The sequence below is a fragment of the Rattus norvegicus genome, chromosome 13 (assembly GCF_021556685.1).
Source record: "Rattus norvegicus strain SHRSP/BbbUtx chromosome 13, alternate assembly SHRSP_T2T, whole genome shotgun sequence".
In the NCBI taxonomy this organism is placed as follows: Eukaryota; Metazoa; Chordata; class Mammalia; order Rodentia; family Muridae; genus Rattus; species Rattus norvegicus.
This window is the reverse complement of record NC_141546.1, coordinates 9,473,182-9,498,660: the sequence shown is the minus strand read 5'-3', so window position 1 is coordinate 9,498,660 and position 25,479 is coordinate 9,473,182. Positions and strand designations below refer to the sequence as shown.

At 38.7% G+C, this 25,479-nt stretch overlaps 1 protein-coding gene across 2 annotated transcripts in view; it reads right to left on the bottom strand.

The window, feature by feature from the left end:
• Positions 1-25,479, bottom strand: part of Cntnap5a (contactin associated protein-like 5A) — a 982,002-nt gene that overhangs the window by 440,205 nt on the left and 516,318 nt on the right. For both annotated transcript variants that reach the window (XM_087580548.1, NM_001047865.2), the window contains 1 exon segment: positions 16,684-16,948. In XM_087580548.1, the coding sequence (XP_087436674.1) occupies positions 16,684-16,948 (265 nt within the window).

Here is a 25,479-nt window from a genome sequence, read left to right as displayed (position 1 = left end):
GCCCTGAAGTTGGACAAGTACAGATAGTAACAATGCATGTTTTTGTATTTTGAAATGATCCACCGTTAAAAGGCAGAGACACTGCAGAATGGATTTAAAAACCATTCTTTGATTTTAAGCCAATGAAGAAGACAAACGAATAACCCAGAAAATAGACATCAATGCTGATTCTGGGAATAACATGACAACTTGCAGTTCAAAAATTCATAAAAGCTATGATTACTCATGTAATTCTTACACAAATTTTTTCCAACCACCCTATCAAACACTGTGAGGAGCTTTACGTCCCTAAAACCACCATGATGGCTCAGCAAGTTAATGCTTGCTGGATAACAGGGTATGTCCTTGAGTAGTGTAGCCAACAATAAGATGTTTCCAAACTTGTAACTCCCCATTCATGCTCCTGTAAACAACATTAATGGAACCCATTGAGTTGTTCAAAGCAAATCTCTTCCAAACTAGTTCACTTTCTATTTTCATTGTATTTGCTTTTAATAAAGTTTGAAGAGGAAGGATCAATGGGAGTGCAAGAGAGCAGGGGAGAGAGTAATGGTTCGAATGAATTTGATTAAAATATCCACATAGGTTAAACTGTTAAAATGAACCAACTGCACATAATCAATACATGGTAATACAAAATCAAAAACAGCAAACAGTTGCAAACTTGGTCTCTAGGTGAGACAGTTTTGACAGGAGGGAAGAAAAAGGTGTTACTATGGTAAGTCTAGAAATGTTACACAGAGTTAGAGACAGAGTTCATAGCCTATTGATTAAAAAAAACTGGAGACAGACATCTGCTCAGATAATAAAGAAACAGGTCATAGAAAAAAGAAAATGGTAATGGATAGAGAGATGGAACAAGGATGAAAATCAAAGTAGGTAGGAAAAGAAAACAGGTTTCCAAGGTCTTGTGTGCCTGGCTAGAAAAAATATCCAACAAGAGCATTTAAATAGGGCTGTGGAGAATGTACCATTCAAATCAATTTTCTCAACATCTATTAGGAGGGAATTTGAGCATTGTCACTAAAACAAACTAATAGTAATAACAAGACAAAAGAAAATACATGATTTGGATGGGCTGTGATGGTTCAGGGGGCAGAATCCCATGGAGTTTATGAATGATAAGTCCCAGAATCCACCTAAAAGCCAAATCAGCTGCACAAGCATTTATAGTTTCAGCATGACCTTGAGAGGTGGAAAGTGGAGACAAGAGAATCTGCAAAAGTTTGAAGGTCAGCTAACCCTGCTTACACAGCAAGTCTCAAACCCTTTTTCATGACAAGGTAGAAAAGTAAATACTACTACCCAAAGTTTGTCAACTTGACTCATTATTTCCTCGTGCCTCAACACCCCTAAACAAGTGCTGCCATATTTCACATAGGAAAAGATCTATTTGCCTCTTTCGGCTTTGCATTCTTCCTGCCCCTAACACACACACACACACACACACACACACACACACACACACACACACACACACACACACACCCCACAATGTATTTCAATGATTCTAATGAAGAGCAAAGATACAAATCATTGTGCACGGACCAGAGAGGTGTACTCATGGAAATGACCTATCCAAATAGTACATAAGACTTAGTAGCGACCTCTGGAGCCTTAGCTGAAATATCCTCTCAGAAAATGACAGAAAGAGGATTGCTTGACTCTCAGTGGCTAGAGTAGTAGAGCAAGAAGCTCTGAACCTTTGTGTACAGAACCTTCACAGGGCAGTTTCAGAACCAATTATTAAACCCATCTCTGTTCCCATCCTAGCAGCTGTGCCACATCTACTCAGATGAGCCCTGGTAGCACAGACCAATGTTTTGCCAACCAGCTCCCTCAACATCTGCTTCCCATGGAGGGGAGACCCAGAGGCTTCTCCTTCTGGTGGCCCTGTCTTCACTCATAAGCAACTGTTCTATAGAAGCTAGGATATGGGTCTTGGCCCTGGGAACTGTGCTAATGAGACAAAGCTTCTATTAATTGATTTCTAAGGGGGAATTTTTTATATTGTACAGGAACATTTCAGGTGCAAGTCAAGTGAGGGTCTGTTTTGTTTTGATTTGCATTCTAATTTAAATATATCCTAATAACACAAGAATTTATGAATAGGTCTGGAAAGGAAAGTATGATTCACCATGCAGGGTCTGGTTAGTATTCAGGAACCAATGAATTGATTAAGGATAGGCCACAGTAGGATGACAGTACACAAAGGACATAGAAGTTCAGACTAATCACAGACTTCTACCATCTAGCGTCATAGATGTATAACATCAGATGTGATGGCTAAGGTATACTTATAGGAGTCAGAGCCTTCCTTCATCTCTTCATATGTGAATTCTGTGCCCTCATCCTTTCTAATATCATTATCCACGTTTTTCAGCATTTGGCTGTTGTTACTGTTGTTGTTGTTGGTGGTGGTACTGGTAGTGTTGGCGGTGATAGTGGTGTGTGTGTGTGTGTGTGTGTGTGTGTGTGTGTGTGTGTGTGTGTGTGTGTGCGCGCACGCGCGCCGACACGCGCATGTGTGCACGCGCCCAAGTACATGAATATGTGTGTATGTATATGAGGGTCAGAAGTTGAGATCAGGTATCTTCCTCAACTTCTCTCCAATTTTTTCTTCTTTTATATTTTTGAGACAGTATATTTTACTGAACCTTTATTATGATATTTCTGATTAGCTGGATGGTCACTGCACTCCAAGTATCCCCTTATATCTATACTTTTCTGAGCTTCAATTACAGGCAGATACCATTGTGCGCAGCATTTTACATGGATGCTGAGACTCTCAACTTAAATTCTTATGTTTATGTAGAAAAGACCAATGAATCTGGCACTTTATTCCTTGACTTCTTGATTTTTTTTTGTAAGTGTTATTTATTATTGGTGTTTTATATGCTGTTTGTATAGGGTCACAAAGTCAGACATAGCTTTGTGGACTCAGTTCATTCCCTTTTTGTTGTGAGTTTTGTGCAGCAAGTGTTCTGATTCCTTTTTTGATTTATTCATTTCCTATGTAGCCCTAGCTTCACGTTCTGAGCTGTTAGAAATCCACAGACAACAACTGGAATGGAAATTTTCATAAAACAAAAATTGACAGGAATAATTTTAGAAATTCAGATTCTGGGTTTCATGAGAAATTAATTAAGCTGGAAATCTGAATGATCTTAGAAGTCGAAAATCTCACGAGTCACCAGGAACAGGGCTGCACAGCTAGATCGAGGACTTTTCCATTGTAGAGTTCATAAAAAGATACAAGCTAGGAAAAGAAAACTGATATGTCAGGGGAACATGGAAAAGGTCCCAAGGGAGTCAGGTGGCACACCCTCCTCTAAGACATTTTTTATTTTCACCTAGCTTATATTTTCTATGTCATTTTTCACCTGTCCTCAGATGAACTTCTCTAAGTATTTTCCAGAATGTAATTATTAATGAAACCAGATTGGCTCCAATAAGACCATTCAGCATATTTAGGCTCTTTTCAACAAGCCTAAAGACTGAGATGAATTCCTGGAAAACATGAACTAAAAAGAGAATTGACTCCTGAAAGTTATTTGATGATTTCCACATGAATATTCATAGCATTTGTAAGTATGTATACAGACAGACACAAAGAAATAAATGTATTTTTAAAACAAGTTTTAAGGAACAAATCTGGGAATGAAAATATAGTTCAGCATTTGATGCCCAGTTTCAATCTCCTCACCACACAAAGAAGAAACAAAAAGACAATACTGAAGTAAAATTATTTACTTATTAATTAGAGAGAACTATACCCATCAGATTATCACAACTTTCCTGAAATAAACAGCTCAGAGTTAGCAGACGTCTTTGAAGGAGGACAGGAAAGTACTACTGCTGGGATCTGAACTTCTTACTGGGACAACCCTCATGGTTCTTTTTAGGGAATTGAACACATGATTTAGGAACAAAAACTTAAAAGATCCTCAGTTCTGGGAGTGCTCCTTGATGGTGGTAAAGATCCCCAATTTTAACATGATGGCTCAAAATGTAGTAACTTCTCACAATAATCAGGGTTCACATCACTGCCTTTAAAAATCACTGTAGCTGCTTGCCTAGCGAGCGCAAGGCCCTGAGTTCGGTCCCCAGCTCCGGAAAAAAAAAATCACAGTAGCTGATATTGAATTTCTGATCAAAATGACACTGGATGATCTCAGTGTCAATCTCTTTTGGTCTGTCCTCCTTCTTCAACCACTCCTATTTTTTTGGTCACAGGAATTAAGGTATAAAATCTCTTTTTCAGAGAAACTAGGACTCACTCTCCAAAAATGACAAATTACAGTACCTAGCTAGGAAATTCTTCTCTTTGCTTGCCATTCTTCATTGCAAAGGGGACCTTTACACACTGAAAAGAAGGGAAGATGCACAGCAGAACTGTGAGGAGATAGGTCTCACTGCATCTCCTCCCGCAATCTGTTAAAATCTTGTAATCTTCAGTGTTGGTTGTCACAATAATTGAGTGTAGAATTAATTACAAAAGGTGGATGTCTCTCTTTGGATTTGTCAGGGCATTTCCCAGGAGGACTCACTGAGATGTGAAAATGGTCCCATGGTGGATGGCATTTTTCAGTGGTAGCGCAGATACAGAGAGATCCCTGGAAAAAATGGTATTGCTTTGCCTGTCCATCTAAGGAGCCTGCTGGCAAACATCTCTTCACAGTTGTTGCTGCTGCTACCATCTTTGCCTGTAACTGACTCTAGCTCCTTTAACCTTCTAACAAAATCTAAAAAGCCTCAGCTCTTGAAGAATCTTCTAAGCCCTCATCACCAGACTGGAAATGCTCATTATCAGCCTCATGAGCTGAGCATGTACTGAGTTCTCAGCCCTTCTTACTGTGTGAAAACCATTGTTGCACCAACCATCCAATACTTTGTAAACCAATCTAATAGATGTCTTTTCATATATATATATATATATATATATATATATTCTCTTTATCATGCTCCTCCAGAGAACCTTGGCTAAAATATGTATATCCCACATTATTAGGTGGCTGCCCTTCCCTTATCAAACCTACATCTAAAACGGACAATTTTCAGTGGTCTTGTACATTTTCATGTCTAAAAGCTCTACAGTCCTTTAAAACTTGATCCAGTGTATTCAATGTATGTCTCTTGCATATCTCTTTTTTTTATGCAAGAGTAAATCTTGACCCTCATGAATGATGATTGTAGGGAATGAACCACTCACTTTTGCCCTTGTCTGAGTGTTAGAGGATGTTATATATTCATTCACTTTACATCCAAACCACAAATCTCCTCTTCTCTAAGTACTCCTCTCTCACTCCCTCCTAACCCTTCCCTTCTGAGAAAGAAGAGGCCCCCGTGGTTAAAAAATAAATAAAACCTACCCTGGACCATCAAGTCACTGCAGGACTAAGCACATCATCTCCCACCAAGGCCAGACAGTAGGGGAATGGAATCTACAGTCAGGTGACAAAGTCATCGATAGCTCCAACTTCAGTTGTTGGGTGACCCACATAAAAAATAGGGTGCATGTCTGCTACATATGTGCAGGGGCCAAGGTCCAGCACATTTATGCTCCTTAGTTGGTGGTCTGTCTCTAATAGGCACCAAGGGTCCAGGTAAGTTGACACTGTTGTACTTCCTGTGGAGTCCCTATCCCTCTGGGTCCCTCAAACCTTCTCACAACTCTTCCATACAATTACCTGAGTTTTAACTAAAGTCTGTCTGTGTGTCTCTGCATCTGTTTCAGTCAATTGCTGGGTAGAGCCTCTCAGAGCACAGTTATGCTATGGTCCTGTCTGTAAGCATATAAGACAATCAATAGTATTATCAGGGATTGGTGCTTGCTGGGATGGGTCTGAAAGTAGGCCAGTTATTAGTTGTTGATTTCATCATCTAATTAAATGCCAAAAACTTTTGACAAAATCCAATATCCCTTTATGCCAAAAGTAATGGGGGGATCGGGGATATATGTAAACATACATCTAAATACAATAAAAGCAATATATAGCAAGCCACAACCAACCTCAAATTAAATAGAAAGAAACATAAAGCAATTCCACTAAAATCAGGGACTGTACATTCTCCCCATATATATTCAATATAGTACCAAAAGTAATAGCTAGAGCAATAACACAACTAGAGGAGATCAAAGGGATACAAATTGGAACAGAAGCCAAACAATCGGTATTATCAGACAATTATGATAGTATAAATAAATCTCCCCAAAAAATCTACCAAAGAACTTCTGTAGCTGATAAACACCTTTAGCAAAGTGGTTGGATATATAATTAACTCAAAAAAATCAGTATCCCTCCATTATACAAATAATAAATGGGCTGAGAAGCAACTCAGGTAAACATATCCCTTCACAATAGCCACAAAGAATATAAAATATCTTACTGTAACTCTAAGCAAGTAAGTGAAAAATCTATATGACAAGAACTTCAAATCTCTGGAGAAAGAAATTAAAGATATCAGAAGGTGGAAAGATCTCCCATACTCATGGATCAGTAGGATTAACATTGTAGAAATGGCCATCTTACCAAAAGAATCTATAGATTCAATACATTCCCATCAAAATTCTAACAGAATTCTTTACAGACCTTAAGAAAACAATTCTCAACTTCATATAAATAAACAAAAAAGCCAGGATGGCTAAAACAATCCTATACAATAAGAGAATTTCTGGTGGTATCACCATTCCAGATTTCAAACTATATTACAGAGTATTAGTAAGAAAAACTTCATGCTGTTGGTGTAGAAACAGATAAGTTGGTCAAAAGTACCAGAAATAAACCCTCAGACCTATGTACACATACAGTGGAAAAAAGAAAACATCTTCAAAAAGTGGTGATGGTCTAACTGGATAACTGCATGTAGAATACAAATAGATCCATATCTACCACCCTGCCCAAAACTCAAGTCCAATGGATCAAAGATCTCAATGTAAACTCAGATACACTAAATCTAATAGAAAAGGAAATGGAGAGTCCCTTTAAACACATTGGTCCAAGAAACAATTTCCTGAACCGAGCACAAATAGCTCAGACACTAAATTCAACAATTAATAAATGAGACCTCGTGAAACTAAAATCTTCTGTAAGGAAAAGGACACAGTCAATAGAGCAGTGTTTTTTAATATGAAGGTTGAGACCCTTTTTCAGTTCAATGAGTCTTTCACAGGTTTACCTTATCAAGTACTCTACATAGCAGATATTTGTGTTACAATTCATAATAGCAGAAAATTACAGTTATGAGATAGCAAGAAAAATGATTTTATAGTTTGGTTTCAACAGAACATGAAGCCTTTATTTAAAGGTTTATTTAAAGTATTAAATTCACTGTTGGAGAGGCAAACAGACAATTATGTTTTGATTTGAAAAACCTTCTGGAAGGTGAAATACAATGTTTCTACTGAACACTTGGTTCAGCAGGTATGAGCACTTGCTCCTCTTCCAGGCCACCTAGGCTCAGTTCCCAGAATCACATACGGAAGTTCATAATTGAAAGCAAATCCAATTCCAAGGGAACTGATGTCTTATTCTGACCCATGTGAACATCTACTCACATGTAAAAACACTGTCCCCCCAATGAATAAAAATAAAATGTTTAAAAATATCAAAAGTGAAACATATAGAATGATAAAACTACATATTATTCATCTGTTTTCTCCTACAAAGAATTGAAACTTGCAGTTTCTAAATATAAAATAGAATGGTTTATTTAATTTTAAATAATCATTGTTTTCCAGTGGTAAAGTCACTGGTAAGTTGTTCATGCTCCTGTTAATAACCTCTCACACATGATTCTATAAGTAATTCTCATTAAATTTATTGGTCCAGTTAAAAAGAAAACGTGAGGATGGGACCATTTGGGAAGAAATACAAGAGCAGCATGACTGAAGTCATGATAGAGGACAGTAGTGTACACATAATAAAAAAGTATCTACATGAATGTATGAAAATGTTATTGTGGCATGATACTACAGACCAATAAACAATTAAAGAAACAATAATAGAAGCCAATGAATAAGGCAAACAAAGGGTGTGCTCTTGAATACCCTGCTCCTGAGCAATGCCATGGAAATGTCTATCTACAGTCTGATCTATTCATTTGGGTCATGTTATTTATGGCCTTGTAGTCTTAATTAACAATTTGCCTGTGTAAGCCTCCAGTCTCCAGTGGAATGAAAAGAGGCTGCAGGTCAGAGTGTGAGTCGTGTTTCTGTGTCTCCCTTGGCATTCATGGGACCATGTTCTGCCCTCTCCAAATGCTCCTTGATTGATGGAACATCCAAGCCACTGAAACTCCACTGCCAAATGTCAGCAACAAACCCTCTCACTGTATTGCCAATAAATGACAGCTTTCAAAATTGTGCAAACTGGTTCATGATTTGAGGTCAGTGAATGAAAAGGTGACTGTCTGGTGTTGCCATCAATAGCATCCGACAGAGAAACTGAGGTTGAAAGTGACAGTACTGATTTTCTAGTGCATACCTAAATATCCAGTTCTAACTGCTATAGGCTAAAATTGTATTCAAGAGTGAAACCATTCGTATCACCCAAGTTGTGTGCTCATCCCTGACAATTCTGTCAATTAGTCTCCTCATATCCCAAACTCTCTTGGAATCTTAAACGGCTGTTTTTATCTTCAGTCTCTTTTCTGATGGGAATACCCTTCTTATCCATTGCTTAGTCAAATTATATTCATTCTAAAGAGGAAATAAGAAGCCATCATTCCTTCTCACACCATCTATCTTTCCTGTGCCTTTCCTATAACTTGTGCCTCTAGACCTCACCTTCAAACATTAGATTGCATCTACTGGAGAATCTAATGTTCATTTGGCCTTGGTCTAGATGCCTGTTCATAAAACTAGCTACTAAAGCTTAAATTAAGAAGAATTATATTAAGCAACTGGCAAAACAGAAGCTCAGAAACTGGAAAGGAAGTGATAGCACATGTGGCCACTTGGTTCATCTGCTCTAATAATACTTATAATGAGCTAATTTCTCAGATCCACACTGGAGTAAACATAGAGAAAAAAAGGAGTGAATTAAAAAATTCAATTTCATCACTCTCATTTTTCAGGCCAAAGAAAGTTACAAATATACCAGAGACCACAATGCTGGTAAATATTTCCAGCTTGGGCTTGATGTGTTGTATCCAAAGTTCCTTTGACTGTCAAATTGGCACCGTCTAGAATCATCTAAGAAGAGAGTCTCAGTTGAGGGATCAGGTTTCCTGGTATCTTTATTAGGAGTATCTTGTTTATTGATTGACACAGGTTGATCCACTTTACTGGGTGAAGAAGAAATGTTCCATTCCCTGGACAGATGCTGCTTAGTATAATTGTAAGAATGAGCATGTAAGCAACATCCTTCCATGGGTTCCCCTTCAGGTTCCTGTTTGAGTTCTTGCCTTTATTTCCTTCATAGATGGACTATCTAAAATAAACCTCATACTTCCCATACATTGTCTTTGGTCAGAGTATTTTATCACAGCCACAGGTTTGACACTAGACACCTTACAAGTCCAGGAACTGTATTTTCTTCTCATAATCTGGAATGTCTCCAGACAATTGTTCACTGAATCTTGACCTCTGTGCTTAGTCAGTCAGCTTGCTGTGACAGTCATTGTTCCTGGCTCTCTGTTTATTTGCCCTCACTAATGGGATTCTGTCATCAACATAATTTTAGCTAAAACACCAAGCCATTAATTATAATTAATTTGAAGTGTAGGATAGGGTTTCTAGACATACCCTGGTCACTTGATGGAGGATAGTTACATTGGCTTATATAAAAGGGGGCAATATTGGGAGAGCTACAGTCAATCACAAAGCTATAGACTACAATCATCTAGCTATAAATCAAGGTGAACACTTCTATCCTTGTACCACAGGTATCTCCCCACCTCATAGCTCCAGTTGCTACAATTTAATCACTACATCCACTAAGTACATCTTCTTCTTAGGTTTCAAATATTGTATAACATATAATTTCTGATTATAAATATTTATTTAATCACTACTAGCTCCTTTTTCCTTTCAAAATTCATATGTGAATGTGTTCATTTTGTGGTGGCTAAAAATTAAAATCTTTGGTGACATGAGCCAAAGAAAATTTCAATTCTTTATTTTGTCTATCTCAGGCATTTTCTCATGATATCATAAGGCTAACAAAAGATTATCAGAAAATTACTCATATTTAAATATTCGATAACATGGTTTTGTTATCGAATTTGCCAGGTTCTATTTTCTCATTCTACTTATTGCAGTTAAGCGTTGGATTTGAGAAGCATTGAATCTTAGCTCTTCCAGGTTTTACTTTCTCTGGACAGCACTCTCAGTGGGCAAGAGACCTTCAACAAAGCACACCAAAACATAGTCAAGATCCAAATTTTTGTATATACATTAAATCACAATAGAATATGTTGTGTTCTTGAATGTGTGAGCATGCATATATTGGTAGTAGAATTCTAGAATATGGAAATAGTTGAAATGTGATTAATAAAAAGACTTGAGAGAGGTGATTCTATCTCATATAGACAGAATATAATCAGGGCCTTTGAACATGATACTACAACCTTGCTTGTAGATGAGTGCTTTCACATTTATTTTAAGAAGTTTGACAATGTGTACTCCTCAACAAGTCAAAGGCCATCTTCGAAAGAAAATGCTTTGCTGACCATTTTAGAAATACCAAGTTGTGGTGTTTACCTGCAAGTTCTTTTTGAAGTATTGTAGATAGGATTTTCCAAAGTACCTGAATCTAGGACACACTTCCTTTTGGAGACAGAGGAGAGAGATGTCTCCATATCTGGAATTCCCTGGCCTTAGAGAAAAACAGAGCTCTGTGCAACAGTATCCTGGTCAAAAGAACATGATCTCTACCTCTTAACTCTGTCTTCAGTGGAGAGGGAAAGCACTACAGTAAAAGATTTTTGAAGACTGGTGTTTCATACTTTCCTTTTTGAAATTCATTTTTCATACTTCCTTTTCTCATTGCCTTAAGTTTTCCATAAGAAAAACAAAAATTACATGAATTACCCAAGATTTTGAAGGGAAGCTCAGCAAAAACATTTTTCCTTTTTTTATTACTTAATGTTTTGTATGATACTCAATGTTTTTTTTTTATAAAATAAAGTAATGGCTTTTTATTACATTCATGAAATAGTCTATTTACATAGTAGTTGGAAAGATTTGGGTAGTACTAGTTTCTATTCTAAGCATCTCTTTGAGAGCTTTTAATATATCCTTAATAAATAGAATATGGGCCTATAGAGATGGTCCAGTGAAATAAGTGTCATGCTTCTGTGAGGTCCTAATTTCAGATCTTCAGAGGTTTTATAAAGCCATATGTAGCAATACTGTTAGTAACCCAAGAACTCTACTAACAAATTTGATAGAAGGAATGAGAAGATTCATGGAAGCTTGTGTGCAAACTAGACTTGCTTGCACAACAGACATTAAGAAGATCCTATAGAAATATGGCAGAGCCAAGGACTGAAACCCAATAGTCCCCCGACCTCCACACATATCCACACAGGTACACATGCCCCTGAACAAACAATGGCCATAATCATGTAGTCACACACACACAAGGATTAAAATGTGAAGCTAACATGGAAATTCATCTTTATAAGCATCTAGAGAAAAATGCAAGAAAATTCATAACTTAAATCTGTTTATGCTTTATAGCAATATCCCATCCTGAAAAACAGAAAGCAAGGAAGGAAGGAAGGAAGGAAGGAAGGAAGAAGGAAAAAGAGAAAGAAAGAAGGAAATAAAGAAAGAAAGAAAGAAAGAAAGAAAGAAAGAAAGAAAGAACGAACAATGGATGGAATAAAGGGAAAGTGAGAAAGAGAGAACAAAGAGAAGAGAAGGAGGGGGAAAGGGAGGGAAGGGGAAGGAAGAGACAAAGAAAAAGAATGAACAAGGAGGAAATGAGGAAGGGATGCAGAGGAGTGGAGGTAGGAAAGTGAGAGGAAGAGAAGAGAGGGGAGAAAGAAAGCAAGAATACAGAAGTGGAGAGTAGAGAAGGGAAGGAGTGGGGGAGAAGAAAAGATGAAAAGGAAATTAAAGGCAATGATGTGTGTTCCTGGAAGAAGATATGCTGAGATCTTAGGACCACATGGTCCAGTGCCTCCCCAGTGCCTGGCAGTTCATGGGAGTTAGGAGAAATCAGTGAGTCAGGAATATAGAAAATAGGAAGACCAATTCTCTTTTACTCATATGAGCTTAGCCAAAATGGACTTTCAAGTTCCTTAATAGACTCACACAAGTTCACTCTGTACTGGGATGCATTGAATGTGTTATTGGTACCTATTTGGTTCCTTAGTTTCTGCATGTAACTGCAGTTATAGGTGTTTATAATGGAAAGGGCTGTGTCTCTGGTAAGGGGCAAAGTCTCTGAAAGAACTAAAACTCATGTCACCTTAGTCCTCATCACAAATAATAATCCCACTGCAGAACCATTAGGAATTTTGAAAACCAAAATATAGTAAGAGGTCCTTTTGATGGATCTGTGGGCAAAGTACCTGTTGTGGACACATAAAGACTTGAATTCAGAGATCCAAAACACATGTAAAGTCTGAGCTTGGCAGCTCAGGCCTATAACACAAACACTCGAGATAGGTGGGTCCTGGAGTTCACTGGCCAGTATAGTCAACACAGTGAACTCCAAGTAGAATTAGATATCTACCTCAAAAAACAAACAGACAAACAAACATATACATGAGCAGCAATAGAAGACACTTAATGTCAAACCATGCATTCCGCACGTGTACACCACCTACAGGATGCTAGCATAACACATGTCATGTACAAAAGTCTCACTGAATGTATATTGATATATTAATATGTATACATTATGATACTTAAGCAAACTAAGTGAAAATAATTTAGATGTGTGTAGAAAAATAGTCGACTCTCCTGCCATCTTATGTGAGGTCAACCTAACTTGAGATGGAGCCCACTGAGAACATTTGAGAACAAAAGATACTGATAGCTCTAACAAATATTGATACTAGGAGTAATCAATCAATAAATAAATAATGTTACACTCAGCTTTACAAGACACACCATATGTCATGGGAGACTTGCTGGCCCTTAAAGCTTTCTCTAGAGATACTTACTAGATAAGAAACCTGAGCAAGTTGAGAACCTGATATGGAATCTGGAATACATCAAAGGCCATATGTGGCTTTATGGGGAACTATAATCCCATGAAAGGTGAAGACAGGAGGATCCTAAGTTTTTGTGGATGCCAGCTAAGTTCCAGGTTTACTGAGAGATCCTCTCTTGAAGAAATAAAGCAGAGAATGATAAAGCAGGTGCCCTACATCCGTCTTTGACCTCTGTGCATTTGTAAAGGCACATGTAAATATGCAATACATAGGCATCCACATAAACATCTTACATGTACACACACAGAGAGAGAGAGAGAGAGAGAGAGAGAGAGAGAGAGAGAGAGAGAGAGAGAGGTTACTGAGACAATTTCCATTTATTTGTATATAAAAGTAATTTACATATAATTATTTATACATAATTAATAATATCTTAACTATTTTCAAAATGAGTTTGTCTAGACTTTTAAAGCAAGAAAACTCTTTAGTGCTTGTTTTGGCTTCTTTAGCCCTCTCACCCTTTCTGGATAAAAATATGTGAGAACAAAGAAATAGTCCATTTGAAATATGCCTTAAAAGATACAAGATTTCTCAAATGTAAGAAAATTTACTCTTTCTCTTGGAAAAGGCTAGCCTTCTCTCACAAGCATCAGCAGTTCTTCCCATCATTTAACTTCCCTCCACTTGGTAGAGAATTTGAGAGATATGTTTGAAAGAGCATAAATTTCCCCCCATAGCTGTGTAAGCTAGCAGTCCTTACCTACCTCCCAATGGAAAGTGTGTATTAATGAACTAGCATGTTCTTAATAATAGAAGCCATCCCTGGGTTCTTTAGAGTAGAGCAAGGCCAGGGGCCTGTATCATAGTAAAACTGCATTTGTGGCTCAAGCCTACAAATTTCTGTGCTCGGACTTCTTATCAATTAGTGAGAGACAACTCAGTGCCAACTCACATTTATAGTCTCCAAATAAGGAGGATCATGACTAAAATTTTATAACTGAGAACATGAAAAATATTATCACTCAACGTGATTAACTCACTTCTATTAGCAGTAATCTAAGAAATATTAGAAACCTCCTCTGACTGTAGAGATCTGTCCACAGCCTTTACAACCCTATGGAACAAGCCACTTCTAACTAGAGGTCCTGACAGGAATGGGCATTTATCAATAAACTTCTAAATATTATGCTAAGTGCTTCTGGTATTTTTGCTTATTGATGATTGTCATAGTTATAGAAACAAATTTTATAGTTGTTCATGTATATGTTTGTGTGAGAGAGTGGTGCACATACACATGTAAGCACACATGTGGAAACCAGAAGACAGCCTTAGGTGTATATGTTTGTGTGAGAGAGTGGTGCACATACACATGTGAGCACACATGTGGAAACCAGAAGACAGCCTGAGGTGTTACCCTAAAATAACACAATCTGCCTCCTCTTACACAAGGTTTCTCACTGGACTAACACTTACTGATTAAGCTAGGCTAACTGGAGAACATGCTCCAAGGATCCATCTGTCCCCAACTTCTCAGGCTTAAAAGTATATGGTCCCAAGACAAGCTTTTTATGGTGTCTTGTGATCAAACTCAGATGTTTGTGCTTTAAATAGAAACATTTTTCTGACTGATCTGTCTCTAAAACTTGGAAAATAATTTTTTCTCTCTTCTTCCCGTAATAGACTCTTAGCTGATCTCCGGTGACTTACACCTCTTTATTGAGACACAATTGTTGAATTAATACACTTAAGCATGAGTGTGTATTTCTTTCTTGGCATCTAATGTACAGAATACTGTAGAAGTCATAGATTGGCATGGCAAGATTAGGTTACAAAGAGCCTATGGCTTCTATTTTGAGTCTTGTCACAGTTATTACCACCTGAAAATTTGACAGGATTAGAATCAACTCAGGTCATATCTGTGAGGGAGTTTCCAGTATGGGTTATTGAGAACAAAGGACTGGCCCTCACTGTAAGTGGCACCATTTCTCTGGCAGGAGTTATGGACTCAATAAAAAGAGACACTGAGCAAAACATTCATCTCTCTATGTTTTTTGGACTGCATATGCCACCTGATGAACCAGGTACCTCAAGCTCCTGCCAACAGGACTGGGCCCTTAAGCTGTTAGCTAAAATAAATGCTTCACTGGAGATGTAATGAGAAGCCCTGTCTCATGGAAAGTAATAGAGTGGGACATGAAATGTCCTCCAGTTATTTTCTCCTGGACTAACCAGATTGTGGGTATGATAGCATTTTCATTAATATTTAACTTAATTTTATCTTGTCTTTTTGAGTAATAAAATTCATGTACCAATGGGGGAAGAAAATCATCTAAACAGAGAATAATGCACTGTAGTAAAATCTGTGCTGGATGATAGTCCACTGCGCTGCAATTAAAGATTTGACTTGGATTATTTATCTTCGGATTGTCCTAAGGGTTTTTGATGGCTCTACATACCTCACACCCAACTTAGAAACATGGCCCAACCTAATGCTGCTTAATGGACATGAGCTAACCAGAAGATAATCAATGGAGCCAATGGGAAAATTTTCTACTGTCCCAAAATAAGACTTCCATCATAGAGGAGGCTCCACAGATAGCATGGTGACTAGAGCACTTGCTTTTCTTCCAGAGGACCTAAATTCAGTTCCTAGCACCCATGTGGTATATCTCACAACTATCTGTAACTCTAAGTAAAATGACCTCTTCAGGCTTCAGTGTGTATGTATGCACAGAAATGAACTGTAGACAACATGTAACACACACACACACACACACACACACACACACACACACACACTGTTCCCTAGACTTCAGCCAGCATATTGCAATTTAGAAAGAGAATTATTATATCCAGAAGCTTAATATAACAGTATATACTTAGTATATTTAAAATATATTTAAGAAGTACAATTATTAAAGCTCACCAGTTCATAAACTAGAACAAAGGGACTAGAAAAAAGCTCCATGAAATAATAGAAATATGACATGGAAGCCAGACAAATTCATTTTGGAACGTATGACTGTGTAGACACTTCTTTACCCTTTCATTTGCTAATGAATGTGGAAAGTTTGAAGAACAGCTTTCCCTGGGGCAACCAAGGTAAAGATGACATACAATATGAGAGATCTCTATGCAGGAGAAATGATGCTACTCTACAGATGGAATAGCATGTGCTAAATACTCGTGGGTGGAAATCTAACTCCCATTTTTCCGAATATCCTAGAGTGAATTGAAGAAATACATGTTGAAATACACATGGTTAATTCAGATTCAACTGTTTCTTTTGTCTAATTACTGCATTTGAGGGAGGGCAAGCTCTTTCACATTTATAATATATTTTCCACCATTCATTCATCCTTCATGCCTGTGTATGATTTGGTCTGTTTTAAACAGTACTTCATCCTTGGTTGACTTAAATTAAGAAACCATTACAACAAAGGAAAAGGGAAGAGGAGGACTTGGGAGTGGAGCAGGTAGAGAATAGAGAGAGGACAGAAAGGCAAACAAGGAAGAAGAAGAAGAGGAGGGGGAGGAGGGTGGTTATAAAGAAGTCAGCAGAATTTGTACCTGTTTTGATTTCAGTTCCATGTCCTGCCACTTTCTTAATCAGGAGCCTCAGTGTCCCACCCTCCAGGATGAGCAGCAGGGTCCCTGAGCCTTCAGACAGTTCTGTGGACAGAAGCAGACCATCCTCATTCCATGTCCGAAACTGGAAGCTCACTGACAGACCATCAATTTGGGGGGTGCCAGGCAGCATCAGGTAACTGCTCCTGGAGTTGACAAACGTGATGGGAACAATTTGTGGTTCTGAGCAGGAAAAAGTGACATTGCCCTGAAAAACAATTAAAAAACAAACATATAAAAGACATTTTCTACTCTGCAATATGATAATTTGTGTAAACAACCACCTAGTGCTGCCCTTCATTTCAGAATTATTCCACACTCAGCTACACAATCTTAGTATGTCATTATTGCTCAGATCAATTTGTTCTGTTCAGATTTTAAGATTCCAATGCCATCTATAAAGGCTGTCAGAGATTCTAGGTAGAAGGGGGGAAAAGTCAACTTATTCTAGGGAACCAAAGATAGAAAAATAATTACATTAACTCACTGATGATAGTCATTTGGTGAGTCAACCTTGTTCCAAACACTGGAATAGCAATGAAATCAATATACATAGGAAAATACTATTACAATACTTAATTGCTAAAAAGATATTGAGCCTGACTCCTGACGTGGAATGTCGAGGAAGGGGAGAGGGAAGAGAGAGAGAGAGAGAGAGAGAGAGAGAGAGAGAGAGAGAGAGAGAGAGAGAGAGAGAGAGAGAGAGAGAGAGGAGAGAGACAGAGACAGAGAGAGACAGAGACAGAGAGAGACAGAGAGCAGGAGTGCAGGAGAAAGCTAAGCTTTGAGAAATACTAAGAGTTCTTATATTAGTTGGGGATGTAGCTCAAGTGGATGAGGACCTGACTAAAATATACAAAGCCCGTAATAAATCCTCAGCAGCATATAAACTAGGCACTGCATTAAACATCTGTAATCTTCCTCTATAGGAGGTAGAGGCAGAAGGTTAGGTTCACCCTTGGTACTTAATGACTATGAGGCCAGCTTGGGCTATGTGAGACGAAGAAGAGAGGAGAGAGGGAAGGAGGGAGGGAGGGAGGAACGGAGAGAGAGAAAGAGGGGTTGGAGAAAACCAGGTTTGACTAAACTAGAGAACAGGGAAAACAATTACTATTTGCAAAAATGAGTTTGAAGTGAACACCCGTATATCGAAGACCTACAAAATATGTTCCACATCAGGAAGTCATGCTTAATTAATGAAAATATTTATATGTTTAGCCCCAGCTTTGGTTTTTTTCTCTAAAGGATTAAAAAGAGTGGACTACTGTTGCAATAGAGCAGAAGGGTTCTTTTTGTTTTGTTGGATATATTTCTTTATTTACATTTCAAATATTATTCCTTTTCCAGGTTTCCTATCCATAATCCATCTATCACTTCCCTCTCCCCTATAAGGTGTTCTCCCCCTATCAATCTCCCCTTACCCCCTCCCAACATTCCCCTGCACTCAGGGTCCAACCTTGGCAGGACCAAGGGCTTCTCCTTCCACTGGTGCCCCAACAAGACTATTCTCTGCTACATATGCAGTTGGAGCCCAAGTCAGTCCATATATAGTCTTCGGGTAGTGATTTAGTCTCTGGAAGCTCTGGTTGGTTGTCATTGTTGTTCTTATGGGGTTGCAATTCCCTTTGGCTCTTTCAATCCTTCTTCTAATTCCTTCAAAGGGGGTCCTGTTCTCAGTTCAGTGGTTTGCTGCTAGCATTTGCCTCTGTATTTGACATGCTCTGGTTTTGTCTCTCAGGAGAGATCTACATCTGGTCCCTTTCAGCATGTACTTTTTAGCTTCTTCAAACTTATCTAGTTCTGGTCCATATATATGGGCCACATGTGGGATGTGGGACAATCTCTGAATGAACATTTGTCAGAGCCTCCTGGGTCCCCTGCAGTGTTTCAAACCCTTGTCATACCCTTCTGGGTCCCTTGCAGGGTTTGACCCCTACTGAGCCCTGCTGATGCATGTGGAAACCTTTTGTTCCTAACAAAGGAACAGTCTGGCTTGGTAACAACACACATGGGTGATGGTCAGTTAAATTCCTGTCTTTTGTCTTCCCAGTCTTTTGTTTTTGAGATTTAGGCTGGTCTTTCTGGATTGTTCCCCAGTAAATTGGTGGCACGTATTTGGTCTTTTGAGCCACAGAGGGGGCATTCTTTCTTAACACGTATAACCCCCGTGTGTGTGTGTGTGTGTGTGTGTGTGTGTGTGTGTGTGTGTGTGTGTGTGTGTGGTGTGTGTGTGTGTGTGTGTGTGTGTGTGTGTGTGTGTGTGTGTGTGTGTGCATTTTTCAATTCCTCAGGCTTATGCCTGGTTCTCAGTGCCATGTCATTGTAGGCATTGACAACCATTCCTTCAGTCTCTGCTCTAAACTTGTACAGAAGGGTTCTTTTGTGAAAGTCATTTGTCGTTTAGATAACTGACAAACTCTACATCCAAACATGTCATATCTTCATTTCTACTACCTCACTCATAAAAAAAGTCTCCATAGCAATGAGTCCCCCTGCCAATCTCATACCACAGTGCCATAGATCACATCCCCTGCAGATGTCTCCTTCCTGTTCCTAATGAACAGCAGCTTTTCAATTACAAATCTCAATTTCTCTGAGTCTGCTCTCAAGCCAACACCACTGATAGAAACCAGCCAGGACTCTTGAGGTAAGCATGCTCCAAGGCAGCTGCCTGTATTCAGTTTACACCCAGGATCCAAGTGTCAGAAGGACACACTTAGTGCAGATCAGAAAGCCAGAAGTCTAACACACAGCAGCACTTTCTAGGAGCATCATTCACAAGCCTTGGGTTCAGTGGATAAGACCCTTGTTACACAAGAATTCTGATCTGAACTCACTTCCTGAGAAGCCAAATATAAATGTGAATATGGCAGTATGTAGTTATAGTCCCAAAGAAGCAGGTGGATGCAGATGTGTTCTGGGTGCTTGCTGACCAGGCAGTCAACTTAACTAAATTGATGAATTCTAGGTTCAGTGAGAAACCTTGTCTGAAAATTTAAGGTGAGAAGAAATAGAGGCAGAGAGTGTATGGTGACCTCTGGCCTCAATACGCACAAGCATACACACATACATTCTTCCACATAACCACAAAGCATATACACAAAACATATCCTGGTCTCAGCTATATTTGTGATAGTTGTATGTTCATGCAAACAAACAAGCAGATCAAATTGAATTTCCAACAACCCTTGTGCATTTGTAATCAGTCACTATTAACTCACCAGTAAGGCTGCCTCAGCATTCTCTCCCATGAATCAAAGGTAGTTTTTCTCTTATACATGTTTTTCTCTCTTTAGAAAATATTCCCACAGTTATTAAAGGGGATATTCATCAAGAAACAATGGGTACCATTTTAGGGAAAGGCAAAATGCTTATAAGTGCATCCTGGATTCTGCACAAGGTTGACTTTATACCTTCACTTAAAAGGAACAAACACAGCTCCTCTTAAAGTAAAATCAAGTCTATATGTCCTGTTGTTTGTGACTGTGGGAGAGAATCCCATGTAATTTACCCCTTTTGTTTTGTAAAACATTTAGGAAGGAACACAACTCTGTGTATGAATGACTTTGTCAACTATGCCACCACTTACTGTGAAATAAGTCAACTCACAAATAATCCACACAGGGACTAGGAGCTGTTAGTAATTTTCCTTTTGTCCTTGTCAGATGATATTATCATTGCATGTATAAACAAATTTTCTCTAGCATTACACTGGACCCAACAATTGAAGCTTTGGAGAAGGAGAAGTACTTGGGAGATCAGAAGGACACAAATGCAATGCAACTTAGGTTCTAAGAAGGTGTCTTCACTTACAGATTTCAAACCTGCAGCTCAATCCAAATAAGTCCCAGGCATTCTGAAGACAACCAGGGAGCTACAGCCACATTCAACTGATACGCATAGGAGGAACTCCTTTTGCTTTACAGAATGATAGAATCTGAGCATGCATTGCTTCGTATTTTTTTGGAATTAGTTACTTTTTTTGTGGCTGCGGTAAAACATCTGACAATAAACAACTTAAAGGATAAAGAGTTTATTCCAGGCAGCAGCTATCTGCTCCCAGACCCCGTGAGAGAGAGACCCAACCGCCTGGTCAGGTGGGCACGCCTGAGGCTGCAGAGCAGAAGAGACCACCAACACTGCTCACCCATGCCCACATCCCTGGCCCAAGAGGAAACTGTATAAGGCCTCTGGGCACCCGTAGGGGAGGGACCAGGAGTGGCAGGACCCCTGCCTGAGACACCACCGGAACCTGAAGGAAACAGACTGGATAAACAGTTCTCTGCACCCAAATCCCATGGGAGGGAGAGCTAAACCTTCAGAGAGGCAGACAAGCCTGGGAAACCAGAAGAGACTGCTCTCTGCACACACATCTTGGACACCAGAGGAAAAAGCCAAAGACCATCTAGAACCCTGGTGCACTGAAGCTCCTGGAAACGGCGGCACAGGTCTTCCTGGTTGCTGCTGCTGCAGAGAGCCCATGGGCAGCACCCCACGAGCGAACTTGAGCCTCGGGACCACAGGTAAGACCAACTTTTCTGCTGCAAGAAGACTGCCTGGTGAACTCAAGACACAGGCCCACAGGAACAGCTGAAGACCTGTAGAGAGGAAAAACTACACACCCGAAAGCAGAACACGCTGTCCCCATAACTGACTGAAAGAGAAGAAAACAGGTCTACAGCACTCCTGACACACAGGCTTATAGGACAGTCTAGCCACTGTCAGAAATAGCAGAACAAAGTAACACTAGCGATAATTTGATGGCGAGAGGCAAGCGCAGGAACCCAAGCAACAGAAACCAAGACTACATGGCACCATCGGAGCCCAATTCTCCCATCAAAACAAACATGGAATATCCAAACACACCAGAAAAGCAAGATCTAGTTTCAAAATCATTTTTGATCATGATGCTGGAGGACTTCAAGAAAGATGTGAAGAACTCCCTTAGAGAACAAGTAGAAGCCTACAGAGAGGAATCGCAAAAATGCCTGAAAGAATTCCAGGAAAACATAAACAAGTAGAAGCCCATAGAGAGGAGACACAAAAATCCCTGAAAGAATTCCAGGAAAACATAAATAAACAAGTAGAAGCCCATAGAGAGGAGAAACAAAAATCCCTGAAAGAATTCCAGGAAAACACAATCAAACAGTTGAAGGAATTAAAAATGGAAATAGAAGCAATCAAGAAAGAACACATGGAAACAACCCTGGATATAGAAAACCAAAAGAAGAGACAAGGAGCTGTAGATACGAGCTTCACCAACAGAATACAAGAGATGGAAGAGAGAATCTCAGGAGCAGAAGTTTCCTTAGAAATCATTGACTCAACTGTCAAAGATAATGTAAAGCAGAAAAAGCTACTGGTCCAAAACATACAGGAAATCCAGGAATCAATGAGAAGATCAAACCTAAGGATAATAGGTACAGAAGAGAGTGAAGACTCCCAGCTCAAAGGACCAGTAAATATCTTCAACAAAATCATAGAAGAAAACTTCCCTAACCTAAAAAAAGAGATACCCATAGACATACAAGAAGCCTACAGAACTCCAAATAGATTGGATCAGAAAAGAAACACCTCCCGTCACATAATTGTCAAAACACCAAACGCACAAAATAAAGAAAGAATATTAAAAGCAGTAAGGGGAAAAGGTCAAGTAACATATAAAGGCAGACCTATCAGGATCACACCAGACTTCTCGCCAGAAACTATGAAGGCCAGAAGACCCTGGACTGATGTCATACAGAAACTAAGAGAACAAAAATGCCCAGGAAAACTCTCAATTAACATTGATGGAGAAACCAAGATATTCCATGACAAAACCAAATTTACACAATATCTTTCTACAAATCCAGCACTACAAAGGATAATAAATGGTAAAGCCCAACATAAGGAGGCAAGCTATACCCTAGAAGAAGCAATAAACTAATCGTCTTGGCAACAAAACAAAGAGAATGAAAGCACACAAACATAACCTCACATCCAAATATGAATATAACAGGAAGCAATAATCACTATTCCTTAATATCTCTCAATATCAATGGCCTCAACTCCCCAATAAAAAGACATAGATTAACAAACTGGATACGCAACGTGGACCCTGCATTCTGCTGCCTACAGGAAACACACCTCAGAGACAAAGACAGACACTACCTCAGAGTGAAAGGCTGGAAAACAAATTTCCAATCAAATGGTCAGAAGAAGCAAGCTGTAGTAGCCATTCTAATATCAAATAAAATCAATTTCCAACTAAAAGTCATCAAAAAAGATAAGGAAGGACACTTCATATTCATCAAAGGAAAAATCCACCAAGATGAACTCTCAATCCTAAATATCTATGCCCCAAATACAAGGGCACCTACATACGTAAAAGAAACCTTACTAAAGCTCAAAACACACATTGCACCTCACACAATAATAGTGGGAGATTTCAACACCCCACTCTCATCAATGGACAGATCATGGAAACAGAAATTAAACAGTGATGTCGACAGACTAAGAGAAGTCATGAGCCAAATGGACTTAACGGATATTTATAGAACATTCTATCCTAAAGCAAAAGGATATACCTTCTCTCAGCTCCTCATTGTGCTTTCTCCAAAACTGACCATATAAATGGTCAAAAAACGGGCCTCAACAGGTACAGAAAGATAGAAATAATCCCATGAGTGCTATCAGACCACCACGGCCTAAAACTGGTCTTCAATAACAATAAGGGAAGAATGCCCACATATACGTGGAAACTGAACAATGCTCTACTCAATGATAACCTGGTCAAGGAACAAATAAAGAAAGAAATTAAAAACTTTTTAGAATTCAATGAAAATGAAGGTACAACATACCCAAACTTATGGGATACAATGAAAGCTGTGCTAAGAGGAAAACTCATAGCGCTGAGTGCCTGCAGAAAGAAACAGGAAAGAGCGTATGTCAGCAGCTTGACAGCACACCTAAAAGTTCTAGAACAAAAAGAAGCAAATACACCCAGGACAAGTAGAAGGCAGGAAATAATCAAACTCAGAGCTGAAATCAACCAAGTAGAAACAAAAAGGCCATAGAAAGAATCAACAGAACCAAAAGTTGGTTCTTTGAGAAAATCAACAAGATAGATAAACCCTTAGCCAGACTAACGAAAGGACAAAGAGAGTGCGTCCAAATTAACAAAATCAGAAATGAAAAGGGAGACATAACTACAGATTCAGAGGAAATTAAAAAAATCATCAGATCTTACTATAAAAACCTATATTCAACAAAACTTGAAAATCTTCAGGAAATGGACAATTTCCTAGACAGATACCAGGTATCAAAGTTAAATCAGGAACAGATAAACCAGTTAAACAACCACATAACTCCTAAGGAAATAGAAATCATTAAAGGTCTCCCTACCAAAAAGAGCCCAGGTCCAGACGGGTTTAGTGCAGAATTCTATCAGACCTTCATAGAGGACCTCATACCAATATTATCCAAACTATTCCACAAAATTGAAACAGATGGATCCCTACCGAATTCCTTCTACGAAGCCACAATTACTCTTATACCTAAACCACACAAAGACACAACAAAGAAAGAGAACTTTAGACCAATTTCCCTTATGAATATCGACGCAAAAATACTCAATAAAATTCTGGCAAACCGAATTCAAGAGCACATCAAAACAATCATCCACCATGATCAAGTAGGCTTCATCCCAGTCATGCAGGGATGGTTTAATATACGGAAAACCATCAACCTGATCCATTATATAAACAAACTGAAAGAACAAAACCACATGATCATTTCATTAGATGCTGAGAAAGCATTTGACAAAATTCAACACCCCTTCATGATAAAAGTCCTGGAAAGAATAGGAATTCAAGGCCCATACCTAAACATAGTAAAAGCCATATACAGCAAACCAGTTGCTAACATTAAAGTAAATGGAGAGAAACTTGAAGCAATCCCACTAAAATCAGGGACTAGACAAGGCTGCCCACTCTCTCCCTACTTATTCAATATAGTTCTTGAGAACTACTAAAGCTGATAAAAAACTTCAGCAAAGTGGCTGGGTATAAAATTAACTCAAATAAATCAGTTGCCTTCCTCTATACAAAAGAGAAACAAGCCGAGAAAGAAATTAGGGAAACGACACCCTTCATAATAGACCCAAATAATATAAAGTACCTCTGTGTGACTTTAACCAAGCAAGTAAAAGATCTGTACAATAAGAACATCAAGACACTGAGGAAAGAAATTGAAGAAGACCTCAGAAGATGGAAAGATCTCCCATGCTTATCGATTGGCAGGATTAATATAGTAAAAATGGCCTTTTTACCAAAAGCAACCTACAGATTCAATGCAATCCCCATCAAAATACCAATCCAATTCTTCAAAGAGTTAGACAGAACAATTTGCAAATTCATCTGGAATAACAAAAAACCCAGGATAGATAAAGCTATCCTCAACAATAAAAGGACTTCAGGGGGAATCACTATCCCTGAATCAAGCAGTATTACAGAGCAATAGTGATAAAAACTGCATGGCATTGGTACAGAGACAGACAGATAGACCAATGGAATAGAATTGAAGACCCAGAAATGAACCCACACACCTATGGTCACTTGATTTTTGACAAAGGAGCCAAAACCATCCAATGGAAAAAAGATAGCATTTTCAGCAAATGGTGCTGGTTCAACTGGAGGTCAACATGTAGAAGAATACAGATCGATCCATGCTTATCACCCTGTACAAAGCTTAAGTCCAAGT